Source organism: Protopterus annectens, chromosome 13.part0 (assembly GCF_019279795.1).
Source record: "Protopterus annectens isolate FY-2018-M chromosome 13.part0, PAN1.0, whole genome shotgun sequence".
In the NCBI taxonomy this organism is placed as follows: Eukaryota; Metazoa; Chordata; order Ceratodontiformes; family Protopteridae; genus Protopterus; species Protopterus annectens.
Genome location: NC_056747.1, coordinates 375,108,633 through 375,126,362, shown reverse-complemented (window position 1 = coordinate 375,126,362; position 17,730 = coordinate 375,108,633). Strand labels below are relative to the sequence as shown.

General features: G+C 43.0%; 1 protein-coding gene across 1 annotated transcript in view; it reads left to right on the top strand.

Annotated features, from left to right (window-relative positions):
- Positions 1 to 17,730, top strand: part of LOC122787906 (ADAMTS-like protein 3) — a 255,659-nt gene that overhangs the window by 82,418 nt on the left and 155,511 nt on the right. Inside the window, exon 2 of the mRNA XM_044054830.1 lies at positions 7,812 to 7,884. Coding sequence (XP_043910765.1) covers positions 7,812 to 7,884 — 73 coding nt within the window. The remainder of the gene's footprint in view (positions 1 to 7,811; positions 7,885 to 17,730) is intronic.

The window sequence follows — 17,730 nt, the reverse complement described above, 5'->3', positions numbered from 1 at the left end:
AATGGATGCTGGACAGGACGGTCTTCCGAGACATAGTCTACTGGTGGGGCATTCCACAAATAGACCTATTTGCCTCCCCCCAGAACAGGCAGCTGCAGACTTTCTGCACAAAGACTTACTTCCCCCAAGCCTGGAGAGTAGACGCCTTCAGTTTCAACTGGGAGGGAAAGTTCCTGTATGCCTTCCTTCCCTTCCATCTGATTCAGAAAGTCCTTCTGATAATCAGGAAGGACAAACCAAAAATCTTGCTAGTGACTCCCTACTGGCCAAGGCAGCACTGGTTCCCCCTTCTATACAACTTAGCCAAGGGCAATCATCACAAGTTACCCCACAAGGTGGACCTTCTGACACAAGACAAAGGAACTCTCCTACACCCACACTTGCAAATGCTATCCCTGACATGTGGGTGATTAATTACTAACCCCATTCAGACACCACTATTCAGAGGACGTGCTGTAAGTCCTGAGGGAGGCCAGGAAACCCACTACTAGAAAATCATACCTTGCTAAATGGGAAAGATTTACTCAGTGGTGACAGGAAAGGGACCCTTACAAGGCTGATACCCCCCTAGTCCTCTCATATATGTGTCAACTTATAAAGGGTGGACTTTCCTATTTGTCAGTGAAAGTGCAACGCTCCACATTATCAGCCTGCTTACCTCTAGATCCTCCCATGTTAGCCAGGCTACACGTAAACTCTTCCTTAAAGGGGTCTTACACATCAGACCACCTAAGAAGCCTATCCCTCCTCCATGGGACCTGAACATCATCCTGGAAAAACTCACCCAGCCCCCCTTCAAACCGGCTAATACAGCCTCTCTACAGTTTTGTACTTGGAAAACAGTACTGTTAGTGGCTGTTACCTTTGCCAGAAGGGTTTCTGTGCTACAAGCCTTAATGGCATGCTCACCTTACACCATTTTTCATAGGGACAGGGTCACTCTGAGAACTAACCCTTCCTTCATGCCCATGGTAGTCAGTGACTTGTCTCTAAATCAATCCATTCACCTAACCAATTTTTTCCCCTCTCCCGCTAACCAAGGAGAGAGGATACTCCACTCTCTAGATATCCACAGGCAACTGAGATTTTACCTGGACAAAACTAGAGACATTAGGAAATCCAAACAACTCTTTGTATCTTTTCACCCCAGGGTATTGGGCAAGGCAGCCACCAAACAGACCATTGCATCCTGGATCAGAAAGGCAATCGGTTTCTGCTACTCACACCACAGAAAAACTCCTTCAGTTGGGGTTAAGGCACACTCCACAAGAGCAGTGACCACTTCCAAGGCCTTCCAAAAAGGCATGGACACAGCTTCCATTATGGAAGCAGCAACATGGTCCACTGTACACACTTTCACCAAACATTACAAACTGGAGCAAATTTCCAAAGCACGCGCAGGATTTGCCAGGGAAATCCTACAAGGCTTTTAAGAATCATCTTCTGCATCCGCCACTCTGTCATCACACTAAGCTGTGGTACTCTCCCACACCAAGAATACTGCAACATAGGAATAGAAGGACATAGAATAGTTGTGTAAAATCTTACCATAACCATAGATGTCCTTCTCTTACATGTTGCAGTATTCCTTCCCACCCACCATTCCCCCACAGACTCTACCAATCTAACTGCTCCCTGATGCCTTTCTCCATTACAGAAGAGACCTAGGGCATTATACATGTCACCTTTGGCAGCCTATCTGGTTGGGCCATCTACCTTGCCTGCTTAGCTCCAAGGTCTGAGGATTGTGCGTGCAAAAGTCTCACATAAGATCCCTGCTTTAAGGCTCTACGTATGACGTCCCACACAGCTGCAACAGCCAAGCTGAAACTTTTGTATAGGAGCCGACGTATGGGTCGCCTGAAGGCAGGAAATCCCACACCAAGAATACTGCAACATGGAAGAGAAGGACATCTATGGTTATGGTAAGAATTTACACAACCATTCTTTCTTCCTCAATCTGGGGATTGGGGGGCAGGCACGTCGGCCCGGGGTACGATGCCGATTCTATCCTCTGTTCCTTCCTCAGCGCCAATGGTTGCATCCTCGCTGATCCTTCTTGAGGTTTCATCCCTGGGGGTGGGTCTCTGAGAGAAGGGTGTGACCCTGGTCCCGAGGTTGTCTTCCTCGGTTCTGGGCTCCCATCCCTCTTTGGGTGGGCCTGCCTGTCGCACAATGGAGAGGGCTCTTGCTTCTGGCAGCACTCCTTTGATGTCAGAACCCCAGCTTTCTCCCCCTGAGCTACAGCTGTCACAGACCACCCCCCCCCAGGACACTGGGCAGAAAAGTCTCAGTACACCCCTGTTCAGTAAACCCACTCTTCCAAGTCCTCCTCAGAGACCGCCACTGAGGAGCCCCCTCAAAAGAAGACGTGCAAGAGGAAGCATGTGGACTTGCCTGAGGAGTCCTTAATGGGAGACACGGATTACGATGATGGTGAAGGGTCCCCACGGTCACCTCCTGATGTCTCCTTTGGAGACATCCTGGAGATGTTAAAGCAGAGAGGTGAGTGGAAGCCCTGCAACCCTTCATTTGAGGAGTCCGTGTTCCTGCAGGCTTTTCATGCTTGGCCTTCTACCTCTTGGGTGACCCTGCCTGCCGATGAGCCTGTCGTGCAGCATGCATGGAAGAACACTGATTCCATTGAAGCGATCCCCTGGAGACCAGACAAAAATTCGTTCCCCTCCCATGGAGAATCTGTACTGGTCCAAAGGGTTACCAGTTGATGCTATGGTGGTGGCGGTGGCCACGAAAAAGGACTTGCGTGAGGAAAGTCCCACTGTCCACCCACCCAACAGGGAGTCCGGGCAGCGGACAGACTTGGGAAGTGTGTTTTTGCATCAGGGACCTTTGTTGTACGATCCCTGAATTATTTGGCACATTTTATGAGGCTCCAGAGGGACTTGATCTCCGAACTGTCCTGAACGCTCACAGGACAGTTGTCTGATGAGGTCAGGGACAAAGTGGCCTTGCAGCTAGCAACCCTGGAATCAGTATCCAATTCATCCATGAGGTTGCTCTCACACGCAACCGAAGGGGTGGCTAGAGCAACAGGTCAGGGCATTGTTATGAGACGTCATGCCTGTATGCGCATCTGTGACCTCGCGGATTCCTTCAAGTCTTCCTTTCTGAATGCTCCCATCGAAGCTTCATCCCTTTTTGGCTCCAAAGTGAAGGACACGCTAGCCAGATGCGAGCAAGATGGAAAATCCTGTCTGCCATAGGCCTACAGTTTTCCAACCCCCAACGTACCTTCTCCAGGAATCAGAGGAGTGGGAAAATGTGGCATAAGAAATCTCAGGGTCCTTTCTGTGCTGCATATGCTGGTGATACTCCCAGAGGCAGAGGGGGTAACAATTCTGGAAGATGCCCCTATAGAGGCAGAGGGAGTCCTCACAACCAAGGCACCAGGGACTTCTTCTCTGGACAGCCTTATCAGCGCTCCTGAGGTGCGGCCCAATTGCTTACCTCTGGAAGCAGTCCGGGGTCGTTTCTCTCTGCATCAAGCTGCCTGGCAATCTATCACCACCGATCATTGGGTGCAGAATATTATCACCAGAGGTTACACCATTCCCCTTTCTTGTCAGCCAAAATTTCTAAGAAAACTTCCCGACGTTCCACCCAGTCAAAGGGAAGACGCAGCTTCAGAGATTTTAAAGCTGTCTCTAAAAAGAGTCATCCAACCAGTCCCACCAGACCAGCATGGATCCGGATTTTGCTCAAGATGCTTTTTTATGCCAAAAAAGACAGGGGACTGTAGACCCATTTTGGATCTTAGCAGCTTAAACAAGTTTGTCACCCACACCAAATTCTGGATGGTCACAGTTCAGTCCATCCTTCCCTTTTTAAGAGAAGGCGATTGGATGTGCTCTGTAGATCTCCGGGATGCGTATTACCACTTCAAGATGGACAAATGCTCCAGGAGTCTGCTTCACTTCTGGCTAGGAGCCAGTCATTACCAAATTCTATGCCCTGCCGTTTGGTCTCTCTACAGGCCCCAGAGTGTTCACGAAATGCATGGCAGTGGTAACAGCTCACTTGAGACTAAAAGGATTCTGGGTGTTTCCATATCTAGACGACTGGCTCCTTACCATTCCCACCAAGCATCTTCTGCTAACTGTGCTACAACATACTCTCTCTCTGGCAAAATTGTTGGGAAAAACGATACATTGGGAGAAATCAAATCTTATCCCTACACAACAAGTAGAGTTCATTGGTGCAGTGTTCAGTACTCAGTCCTGTCTGGTATCACTCCCTCTCCACAGACTCCATTGAGTGAGGCTTCAAATTTGAGTGATTCTTTCTCAAACATCAACCTCTGCAAGGGAAGTTGTTCAAATCCTAGGTTCTATGGCTGCGTCAATTCCAATAGTGCCTCCAGCAAAGCTACATATGTGAATTTTGCAATTTCTCTTTCTGTGCCAGTGGTTCCCAAACTGTCATCCCCTGGATTACAAGATTCGAATAACCAACTCCTGTAAGCAGGACCTGCTTTGTTGGATGAGGTCAGATGTAGATCTTTGGAGACGCCCATTTCAGCCCTCCCAGCCCACAGCCGTTGTGACCACGGATGCTTCCCTGATCGGGTAGGAGTGGCCATTTCCAAGGAAAGACTGTCCAAGGCACATGGTCCACCTCAGAGGCCCACCTGCATATCAGTGTTCTGGAACTGAGAGCCATGCTGTTAGTGTTGCAGGCATTCCATTCAGCTCTGCCCGCCGGGACAATTGCCATTCAATCAGACAATATGTCAGTGGTCTGGTACATCAACAAACAAGGGGGAACCAAGTCCTAACCCCTATGTTGAGAAGCCATGAGAATTTGGCAGTGGGCGATTGCTTCCAACCACTTTCTGATAGCAATGCATATCCTGGGGAGCTCCAGCGTGATTGCGGACAAACCGAGCATATGCATCCTCATGCCCCATGAGTGGTCCCTCAACCCTGAGGTGGTGTCTGTAATTTTCAGCCACTGGGGGGCAGCCTTGCTGCGATCTTTTGGCTTCCCCATCAAACACCAAGTGCAGCAGCTACTTTGCCCTACTTCCCCCAGAGGGGGAGTCACCGAGGGATGCTCTGATCCACGATTGGCCCACGGACTTTTCTGTGCCTATCCCCTCATTCCTCTGAGCCCTCAATTTCTAAAGAAAGCTCTTCAGTTGAGATGCAAGGTGATCCTCATAGCCCCATTCTGGACTCTACAAGTTTGGTTTCCCTTTCTTCGGCCTCACCTATTATACCCACCATGGATTCTGGACCCTCTATAGATCTGATCACTCGCCCCCAGGGGTTGAGTCAACCGAACCTGTCCACTCGCAAGCTAACAGCTTGGTTTCTCCACTTCCGCTAGTCACCAGGCAAGCTAATCTCTCCTCACCTGTTCAAGACATCATTCTGGCCTCTCACAAACCATCTACCAGAAGACTATATCAGGATAAATGGAAAAGGTTATCCATTTGGTCCAAGGATAACATGCTAGACCTGTATTCGGCTCCAGTTACTGCAGTGCTTCAATACTTGGCTAAGTTTTTTTATAACGGAGCCTCTGCCTCTACAGTATGAGTGCATCTAGTGGCAATTTCCAATTTCCACAATGGTATAGATGGCACCCCTCTTATCTCTTTATGCCTTTGCAAGGCTTTCCTCAAAGGGACCGCTCATCTCCGGCCTCCTCTCAGACAGCCCGTGGAACCACGGAACCTAACTTTAGTCCTCCAGTCCTTGACTCAAAACCCCTTTGAGCCTGCTGCTAAGTGTGACCTAAAGCTTTTGTCTTGGATATCTTTGTTCCTGGTACCCATTACCTCTGCCAGAAGAGTTTCAGAGCTGCAGGCATTGTGTATCAAGAGGCCCTACCTGGGTCTTTCATAAAGACAGAGTGTCACTTCAGACAAACCCATCCTTTCTTCCCAAAGTTGTTTTTGAATTCTCTGTTAACCAGTCCATTGATCTACTAGTATTTTTTCTGAATTCTGCCAATAGAGGAGAGTATTGCCTTCACACCTTAGACGTACATAGACAATTAAGATTTTACCTAGACAGGACCAAACCTATCCATAAATCTGAACAGCTTTTCATCTCCTTTTCGGGACCCAAAATGGGAGAAGCTGTTTCCAAGGTTACATTATCAAGATGTCTAAGGGACTGCATACGTGTCACCTATTCCCTCTGTAATGAATCCATGCCAAAAGTTAAAGCTCACTCCACTAGATCTATGGCAATTTCAATAGCAGTCCATTCCGGGGCATCCATGGATGACATCTGTGCAGCAGCTACTTTAGCTAAGTCTCATACCTTTATCAATCATTACAAATTGGACCTAGTCTCCAGGGGGAGAGCTGTCTTCGGCTCAATGGTACTCAGGAATGTTCTTCCATAAGGGCCACCCATGGATCTCAAGGTAGCTCGGGATTCTGTCCCATCAGTGATGAATGGAAAGAAGATTAACAACATCAATTAAAGAATTTATATCTTACCATAACGTTCCATCTGTGTTCTTCATCTTCTTTCATTTATCACTTCCCACCCTCCTTCCCCCTCCAAAGGCTCCTGAGAGATGCTTTGGGTCTAAGTGGTGCACTAGGATACTTGCGTAGAAGTGGCCTCGGCTTTACTTCCTTTCTTAGCAAACTCGATCTGAGGTAACAGGGAGAAGGGCATTCTGGGTAGAGAGCTCGAGAGTTTTTTTGGCTGGTCCGAGCTTGGTAATAGGCCGACTCGGTTCCAAGGGCTCGGAACCGAGCCCATCAGTAATGAATGAAAGAAGATGAACAACACAGATGGAATGTTATGGTAATACATAACTTCTTTTTTCTATATGAGTCCCAGTTTTTGATGAGTTTTCTTTATATTTTGCTGTATATGGGGGGGTCAAATGAAAGATTACTATCAATTATAATGCCTAGAAGTTTGGTTTCCTGCACTATTTCTGTGACAGTGTTGTCAGATGCAAGAAGGTTGAAATGATCAGTGACAGCGGAGGTGTTTTTGATATGAAAGAGTACTAGTTTTGTCTTCTTTGGATTAAGAAAGAGTTGGGCATTTCTTGCCATGATTCCACTGCAGTAAAGGACTGTTGAGTTTTTGAAAGTAGTTCTGGTAGTGATTGAGCAGTACAGAATATAGTGGAATCATCTGCATATTGAATGAGGGTCCCAGGGTGAGACGCAGTGTGAAGGTTGTTTGTGAAAATGTTAAACAGTAGGGGGTCCTAGGACTGAGCCTTGACGAACTCCAGTAAGGTTGTGGAGAAAAGGTGAGAGTTTATTGGGCCGTTTCACTGCTTGTTTACGATCCTTGAGGTATCTCTGAAAACATTTTACTGTGTTATCTGAGAAGCCTAAGTTAGACAGTATATTCAAAAGTAAGGGGTGAGACACTGTATCAAAGGCCTTGGCGAGATCAAGGAATACTGAGGCTGTATAACATCCTGCATCTCTGGCCTTGTTCATGGTGTCTGTAAAAGATAATAGGGCTGTAGCTGTGCTGCCGCTAGCTCGGAAGCCATGTTGGGTTCTGGTTAAAAGGTTGTTTTGCAATAGATATTCCATTACCTGCTGATGGATACCTATCATGAGAATATTAATAATTAAAAAAAAAATCTGACAAGCCTTTTCTAGTTACATAAATGAATTTGCTATATTTAATGCCTCACAACTGACTGAATATTTAGCCCATATTTCCCTTGCAGAAATTTATGGCTCCAGTTGTATTGTTTTATCTGTTTATTTTTGCTCCTGTCATATCATCTTTGCTGTTTTCTCTATCATAAGTGCATTATGCATCTAAAGAGAAACTTTTTTTATCCCACAGGAAGGCTTCCAGTTTTGGATATCTGATATTAGTCAGTCTGATTTTGACTTTCATTGAAATATACAGCACTCAGGTAAGTGAAGCCTGGAACAAACAGCATACTCTGGCATAGAAAGTCTTTTAAAGTTAGTGAAGAGGAAACTTGACACTAATGAATGCATATTGTTCTCGTGACATTAATATTTTTGTTCTTGCAATTTGTGATGAGTATGTAAAAGGTGAAATTCGGTGATTGGGCAGGTAATGGTGCTGTAGCTATGAGTACAGAATGTCATATAGATTCATAGGTAGGTACTAGGCTATCGGCCTAAGGGCCTACGTAAGCCTAGCCAGCAAGGTACCATAGCTTACGCCACCCAAGAAAGTTATTTTCCTGTGCCACAGTCCAGCAGAGACAAAGAAGTGATCCCCGGGGTGTATTTCCTATTTCCCATGCACTCATCAAGATTTTTCTTGAAGATTGCTAATGAAGAACTTTGCTTGACATAGATGTGTAGCTTGTTCCAGAGTATAGGAAGTCTCTGGGACAGGAATTTATCCCTCCAGCGTGTCCTGTTTATTGTGGTGACAAGGTTTAGGTCCCTAGAGCGTGTAGCTTAGGGATTGGGATTTCTTTAGGTGTAGCATGTCCAACAGCTCTGGGTTTGACATAGCTTTATATGTTAGGCAGAGATCACCTCGGAGTAGGCGATATGCTACGGAGTAAAACTGGAGTTTTTTGAGGCGGTCAGTGTATGGCATTTGTTTGAGGCCATTAATCCTCTTTGTGAGGTACTTCTGTGGCCTTTCCAGCTGCTGCAGATGTCTTGTGAGGTACATTCCAAAAGGGTCATTGTACTCTATAATGGGTCTAATGAGTGACAAGTAGAGGGGAACAATGACCTCTTTTTTCCTGGATGAGAACCCTTTTATGATGAGGTGTGCCACGTAGAAGGACTTCCCGACTACTGTGGCGATGTGACTATCAAAGGAGAGACTACTGTCCACTTGGGTCACAAGGTCTCTTATCACGCATTTGGTGTTAAGTAGATTGCTGCCTATGTGGTAGTTCATGGGTACAGAGTTTTTACCAAAGGGGATGACACTGCACTTTTTGGCATTGAGCTTGAGGCCATGGCTTTGACACCAGGCATCTGTCTCAGTGAGGCCCTTCTGTAGGGTGTCCGCATCATTTGGGGACTTGACTATGGCTCCTAGTTTGCAGTCATCTGCGAACTTCGTCAGCCAGAGGCCTTCTGTGTTAGCCTGTACTTCAGAGAAGTAGATACCAAACAAGAGAGGACCCAGGACGGAAACCTGTGGCACTCCACTTGTCATTGCCTTGAGGTCAGATTTGGAGTCTGCAACTTTTACAGTGCGGGTTCTGTCAGTGAGCCAGTTGGCAACCCATCTTGTGACGTAGGGATTTATACCTAGTTTAGTGAGTTTAGTTATAATTCCAGAATGGGGGATGGTGTCGAAAGCCTTGGCGAGGTCAAGATAGGCTGTGTGAACCACCTTACCCACATCCGCAGCTTTGGAGACTGCCTCAAAGAAGTCGATCAGGTACAGGAAGCATGATCTGCCTTTCACAAACCCGAACTGGGTGGGATCCTGAGTTTGGAGGTTACCAATGTCTTTGTTTATGAGTTCCATGATGATACGTTCCATGGCCTTGCAGACCAGGCTCGTCAGGCTAATAGGTCGATAGTTCCGGGGATCAGTGGTGGCTCCTCCTTTGTGGAGTGGGATAACTGTTGCTGTGTGCCATTCAGTGGGCACAAAGCCTGATGCGAGGCTATTATTGAACATGGTGCTTAAGTGGGGAGCCAGTTCGTTCTGAAGTTCGTGTAAAACGTAGCCTGAGATGTTGTCCGATCTCATGGATGCTGTGTTTTTGGCTTTAGAGAGTGCAGCTTTTACCTGCGTAGTTGTGATTACAGGGACTCTGAATTCTTCCTGTATAGATATAGGCCCTTTAGAGGGTGAGAGGGGGGTAAAGTTAGCACTGAACTGATCTGCCAGGATGTTGGCAATATCAGTTGGTTCTGTAATTTTTGTGCCTTTGTGCTGTAACTCAGAGCAGATCTGGGTGTTGCCATCTAGATTCTTGACATAGCTATAGAATGCTTTGTGGTTGTCCTTGGATTTAGTGGCGATTTTGTTTTTGTAGCTAGCTTTGGAGGATCTTATAAGGGATCTCGGCTTCTTACTGAGGCTGACCAGGGAGCTCCTGCACTCATGGGATTTTACTCTTTTGAAACAGTTTCTTCCTTCTGTTGTACAGTTTGTTTATGGCAGGGGACCACCAGATTGGCTTCCTTTTTTTGGAGGATAGTGTCTTGGTTCTGTTTGGGATAGCACGATCCATGCACTCGTGTAAGTGCTTATAGAGTGCATTTGTGTAGGATTCAGCAGTTGTAACTGTATTGTCCATCTGCATGGGTGTCATGAAGTTCACCACTTCTGTTTTAAGAAGCATGTCCAACATTTGCGTTCTTCTTGTATGTGCATACAAATGTGATGCTGATGGTGTGTGCAAAGAAGGTTTTTACCATACTTATTGATTGGCCACGGAGCCAAAATGGGCCAGAAGGTGAGTAAAATTAAAGCACTGCAAGGGTCTAATGGCAAGATAACATTAAATATTATTTTATTATTATTATTATTGTTGTTATTATTAATGGGTCAGTTTTTTTCTAGCTATATTAGATCACTTCTTGTTTATTTGTTTATTACATTTGTTTACCAGGAAAATCCAACTGGGCAAGAAAAATTACCCTTTTCAGTGAAGGCCCAGAGAGAAAAGCTCCAGAAGATAACGTTTGTAAAACAGTTTGACAGGTTGATTGGTTGAGTATACATACATAGTCAGAGTGTACATATCAAAAAATAGCTAAGTTAGTTGCAACACGACATGCAAAGATGAAGCACAAAATATGCAGTCATTTAAAAAGTGAGGTTACACAAGGCAGAAAAAACAAACTGTGTCACAGTATTCAGTAATCAGATGCTTAGACAATTTTAGTTTTGGTATTGTTAGTGAGTTTATGGTCCTTTGAGGGCAGAGTAGTTGTATGACAGAAGTGAAAGTTCTTAAGCAAGAAAGCCTTTTACTTGATATGTGCAGAGTTTGATGCACATATCAAATACCAACCCCATGCCTAATGAGGCACTGGGGTGTTACATTTTCCTGCAGCTTTAGAAGTGGAGCTACAGCAGGGGATGTTGAATTTGAAATCTGAAACTATGGATAAGATGACAAAGCATAGGAACAATCCTAGGTAAGTGATCACGAGGATCCTAAGCTACCTAACCATATACATCTTTATGTAGATACATTTAAAAGTCTGTGCCTCTGTTTTCAAGTACTTAATAGTGCTTACCTCCCGTATTGAGTAGGGCTGCATATGATAATCTTAGTGTAAATCTGAGTCTACCCATCTTTCACCAGGACTATCCTTAAAGGTAGTCAAAGTAGTACTTTGTTTAACCTCTAGGAATAACTTTTTCTATAGGCTGGGAATATGTTAAATTAGGAACCTATCTCTCCAATGAGTTTTGTTTATTTGTTTCTGTAGATTTAAGTCCTTAGTGTGGGTGTTTGTAGAGCCACTGGTTTTGAAAAAAAATGTCAAATAGGATTGGGTCTTTCTTGCCTCAAAAAGCAAGACACGGGTCACTGAATATAATAGGAGTTGTGTTAATCTGTTGGGATAATTGAAAGATTTAAGGCCTTTGATTTACTTGATAGGGTATCTTTGGGACCATTCCAGTTGAGCAATACGTTTTGCTTTATACATACCAAAAGAGGCAATGTTTTCAGTGATGGAGCAGGTAAATGATGAGTACAGCAAAAGCAGAATAACTTCATTGGATCTTGATTACATTCCCTTGGAATTTAACTGGGCTAGATAGAAGGATTTCCTGACTGTGGTGAAGGTAAAATGATCAAATGGGAGAATTGTTTACATATGTACCCAGGTATGTTATGACTGGGTTTCTCTGAAGAGGTGTTCCATTTAAAACATATGAAGTGGAACAGCTTTTTTACTACACTGAATGTTTTATGTATTTAATTAAAAGCTGTTCCTGGAGTGTTTAGTATCAGTGGATGAAGCGATAACATTGCCAAGCTTTCAGTCATCAGCAAACTTGATTAATCTCACTTCTGGGACATTGGACTGGATGTCTGCAAAAATGTCCAACAGGAGAGGGCCCAGCACTGATTCTTGTGGTACCCTACTAGTTACAATTTTACATTCAGAGAGGGTACTAGCAACTTTCCCAAACTGGGATCAGCTGGATATCCAATTTGCAGTCCAATGGATAACATAGGAGTTTATATTAAGTTGACTAATATTTCAGCAATACCAGCATGAAGGATAGTGTCAAAAGCCTTGCCTAGAAATAGAGCACTGAGTGACCACTGTCCACGGCCTGTATAATCTTTCCAAAGACTGTTACTTGGCTCAGGAGACAAGACATGCCCTTTACAAAGCAAAACTGATTGAAATCTAGATCAGTTAGGTTGCATATGTCTGCATAAATGAGTTATGCTATGATACATTCCATGGCTTTGCATACACAGGCTTTGAGGCTGATGAGCCTATATTTGACTGGATCTGTAGAGGGGCCTGCCATTTGTAGGAGAGGTGAGTACTCCACAACATAAAGTGAAAGTGAGGTGGATGTTACATGTTAGAGAGTGCTAGGCATAAAGGCTGGATGAATCAGCTATTGGAAATCTGGGCACTCTGCCTTAATAAGGTCCCAAATGTTTCAGGTGCCACAGTGACTTTGTGGGCAGACCATTGTGCTTGGTATTGATCCTGCACAGCAACAGTATCATGAGTGAGTAAAGCAGCTTTTTTTCCTGTTATGTTGTAGTGTTGCATGTGCTAAGGTAATGCAACACAGATAATGGGGGAGGGGTTTATAGGAGAGGAACAGGGAGGCAGATATGGGTTGCTGTGTGTTTAGGTGGCTGTCTCAGAATGAGCCTCATATTGCTTTGTACTCAGTACATGGGTCATAATGATGGCAACAAGAATTCTTTGCAAACAGAGTGCATCCATGGACAGTAACAGCACGATGAGTCTGTGCACAGTGTGTGTCCCTGTGTGACAAAAACATGACATCGTAAACAGAATGACGTGTGTATACAATGTGTATCCCTGAACAAAAACTGTATGATGCCACTGTGCACTGTATGTATCCATGGACAGTAACAGTATATTTCTGCCCTCAGTGTACACCCTAACAGTGATACCCTGCTGTCCCTGTACATAGTGCATATCCTTCAAGAGTGACAAGTGACATGTTTCAGTACAGTGTGTATCCCTTCAACAACAGCATGCTGTTTCTGTACATGTTGTATTTCCCTGTATAATGACAGAATGGTTTCTCTGTACAGTGTGCTTATTTCTTACTGATAATACCATGAGATCTTTGTACAAACGTTGTGTTCCTTAGTGATAACAGTATGATGTCTCTGTACACAGTATCCGTGACTTATAAAAGTATAGTGGCAGTATACAGTGTGTATTCTTTTTATAACACCTTTATTGAATTATCACTTATGACAGTCAAGCATACATTTTATGTAAAAGAACACAAACAATGTTAGCATGTCCACAGTTACAAACAGTATATTTTTATATACAATTATCATCAATCCACCATTATATAAATTCATCAGTTCTGGGCTTCTCTTAAACATCACTAGTCCTCTAAAACATTATTCTGCAGGTATTGTTCCCACAATTTCTTTTTTTTTCTACATGATTTGCTCCTACCCTTTCCAGACCCCACTTCCAGTTTTTTTATCTCTGTTACAATATTCAGTACTTCAAATACAGTTGGTTTAGATTTTGATTTCCATTTTCTAGTAATTGCTTTTTTGGCAGCCACCAAAATTACGATTAATAAGGCTTTGCTACATCTAGGCAGTTCAGATTGTGTGTTCCAGCTCAAAAAATATTTTTCTTAGTTACACCATTTTGCTCACCCAATATTTCTGACAAACTACTCCATAGGGAATTTTGAAAGTCTGACAACTCATTACACTCCCAAAACATATGTTCCCAGCTAGCTCTTTCTTTCCCATCAAACTTCCAACATTTACCATCTACCTAAAGAAAATTATTTGGAGTCTTCTAAGGATATAGAAATACTTATGCAAACACTTCCAAGCAAAAATCCTAAATCTACTAGACTTTGTTGCATATTTTGGAGACATATATGTTCTCCCATTGTTTACATGTGAATTGCTTATCCAGTCTCTCTTCCCAATCTTTTCTAACCTCCTCTTATTGATTCCTGCAGTTATCATGCAATATTTTCTATACCTGACTAATTATAGCTTTTTTAACATCTGCTTCTGTTGTAGATTCAACTAAAAACTCTGACAGAGCAGGTGTTTCACTTAGGGTTCCCCTGTCCCTTTCCTTTTGCCTATACTCTATCTGTCCCTGATAGGGAAGGTAGTCTCTAGCGTGCTTTCTAAATTTTTTCTTGGACTCTTCCCACTCTGTTAGCTTTCTCTTTCTCCCTCTCATTATTTTCTCCAAATACCTAGGTTCGTTTGCTAGCTTTCTCCAGTAAATTCCAGCCTTCTCTTGCTTATTCACTGTACCCCTAATTACAGTCATCCCTATCTGCAGAATCTCCTTTCTCCATTCTCATGTTGGCATAGCTCTTAGAATACTTTCTGCTAGTTAATAACTATAATGTTCTGTATAGTTGTTGTTATTCTCCTTAAGCATCTGCATCCAAAATCCCACTCTCTCCTTATTTCTTGAATTTACCCCCTGCTTTATCATCATCCATTTCCTCTTTGAATTATAGTTCTGTTTGTGTAATGTGTATGAGTCTTACCTGTGTAGCTGTAAAATATCCCTTCAAATTGGGTAATCCTAAACCACCTTGTTCTGTTGTAAGTTTGATGTTCTCACTCTGGGCCAGTAATCAAGGAGCCTGAATCCTCACCACTGACAGTGGAGAGGGATGTTCACTTGGAACAAAAATGGATACACCTAGTATTTCCAGATGTAGCTCTCTGCATCAAACACAATTTCTCTTAAGAGCACACAGGGAACACACTCAGTCCAGGGTCTGGATTTCTCTGTCTGTCAAGTTCCCAGTAAGACTGCCCGCCGCTGGCACAGCTATAAAGTTGAGGTCTCAGCTGAGTGCCCAAGCCAAGTTCTCCACAACTCTCTCTGTGAAACCAGTGCTTGATACACACACTTTGAGATTTGATTTTCAAACAACACACACACACACACACACACACACACACACACACACACACACACACACACACACACACACACACACACACACACACACACACCTAAGAAAGGTGGGCACAGATTTAGCTATGTCCCCTTCTGCCCAGACTATAAGGTAGTTACACCACCACCCACCAGACACTCCAAAGCCAGCTACTCTAAGGCTGTTGGTAAAGTTGAACAAACAGCAAGGCTTTCAAGAGTGTCCACAGTGTCACTGAATAAATATAAGTACTCTCAAAGGTTAAAATATTTTTCAAAGGGCTAGCCACAATGAAATATTTAAATATATTTAATAATAAATAATAAAAGAACACGAAAATACTAAATATCTGTTTACAATAAACACCAGAGTTTCAGTCACAGGAAATATTAAAATAACACAGATGAATAGATTCACACAGATACAGAAAAAAACAGTACTTAACTAATCTCATTATATTTTTCTGACTGAGCTAAAGAATTACTATTCCCTGGTCACTTACTAGAGCAAGGCAAGATGAACTAGGTAATGGGGCCCTATCTGTCAGGTTCCAAAAACAGACTGCAGTGAGACTTCAGTTTCAACTAGTATTAAAATACCATTTTTAGTGATGGGTTACAGAATAACATCACATACGTCTGGTCATCTGACTTCTGGTTCCCATGCTACCACCCATCCTTGGATAGAAACTGGATAGAAGACACACACACACACACACACACACACACACACACACACACACACACACACACACACACACACACACACACACACACACACACACACACAGCCTTGCTAAGATCTGCTGTAGTTCCTGAAAGTCATAACACAATTTCAAAACTTCAGCCTTCCAGAGTTGCAATTAGTTCATCCCAGTGACAATGCAGAAAGCTTCCTAGTACAAACTTTTTGTCTCTGGCTGCACTGAGAACTGTAAGATACAATCGTTATAGCCTAAGGCAGGTAATTTAATTTTAAAATATTTTCAAAGTTAGGTGGTTTGAGATTAACCTCTTCTCTTCCAGTATCCTCCAGCTTTACAAATACGTTTTTCAACACAAGCATCTGTACAAATGATAAACAAATGACATATAATTTTTTACAAAACTCCAGCTAGCTGTGCTGGCATATGTTACACATCCACTGCCCTACGTCTCCTGGCATAGCTGGCAATACCTCACATTGTCATAGTAACGATCAGCTTATCCAACTTGACCCTTGCCCTCTTCCTCCAGATAAAATCCTTCAAATCTTTATTAATTACTGCCCACAACTTACTTTTCCTCTGGTTGATAAAAACATGCCTGGCATGTATATAAACCTAAAAGGGCTAAAAACATTTTAACTGCTTGTATCATGCTGTCCTTATTCATAAACAAGAGTTTCCAGCTTCTCAGTTTTTGTATTATCTTTTAGTCTCTTCCCACATATCCTTAGCTGGCATAACAGAATCTGTTTTAACCTATACTCCTAAATCCTTAATTTTATCATCCCCCCATAAATATGAATGTTGCTGAAGCAATTCATGTGTGGGCATAGTTTACAGCTATTGCCTTTGTTTTGTCTTGTCTTCATTAATTTAATATCCCAAAATGATTTGAAACTGACTCAAAATGTTCCACAATACTGAGATAATTCAGGTGCAGAATAATATCTGCAAATAAAGCCAACATTTCTTGATTACTATACCAGTTGTATCCTTGAATTTCTGAGATCCTTTTTTTCTTTGCCCAGTCGATCTATATATAATGCAAATAACAAAGGGGAAAGAGGACACTCCTGCCTGGTTCCTCTTTTCAGATGCAACTTATCAGAGAAGATCCCGCCCACATTAATTTTTGCCTCTGATCTATATGTCCCCTAATTAATGTTATTATTGTATCAGGGAACGCAAAGGCTTCCATTGCCATACTCATAAAATCACAGCTTACTCCGTTGAATGCTTTCTCTGCATTAAGACCCACAAACAGCAGCGGTACTTCCCTCTGGATCATCATTGTTCTCATAATGTTGTCAAATGTTTGCCTCCCCTCCACAAAACCACATTGATCCATATCTTTCAATTTTGGCAACATGTTTGCCATTCTTTTAGCTAGACATAAACATTTTATAGTCATGGTTTAAAATTTAACTGGGCGTATGTGAAACTGGGTCTGATGAGTCTTTACCGCCTTTAGGTATTACAGCCACCACAGCTTTCTTCCAAGGCATTGGTGCTTCCTCTCCTTTTAAAATATTGTTAAGCAAAACTTTCCAGATCTTTGTCACTTTCTTCCCTCTTAGCTTCCAAACTTCCACAGGTATACCATCTATTCCTGGAGTCCTTCCTGCAGATTGATTATACATCATTGTTTTTATCTCATGTCCTCCTATATTAACTGCTTATTTTTGAGCCTCATCTACCTCTAGCCTTGGCATACTTAGGTTTTCCATAAATATTTCTATTTGTGCTCTTTCTTGATTTCCACATTCCTCTGTTTTATACAAATGTTCATAAAATTTCCAAAATATCTCTAATACATCTACAGGGTGAGTGTTTGTTTTTCTTGTTATAGGCTCCCTAAGTTTATCAGCAACTCTTTCTACTTTCTGTTGCCTAAGCTGTGCTAAATGTTTTTGTGCTGTGGAGTTACTATAAAAAATTTTGCCTGATAGCAATCTT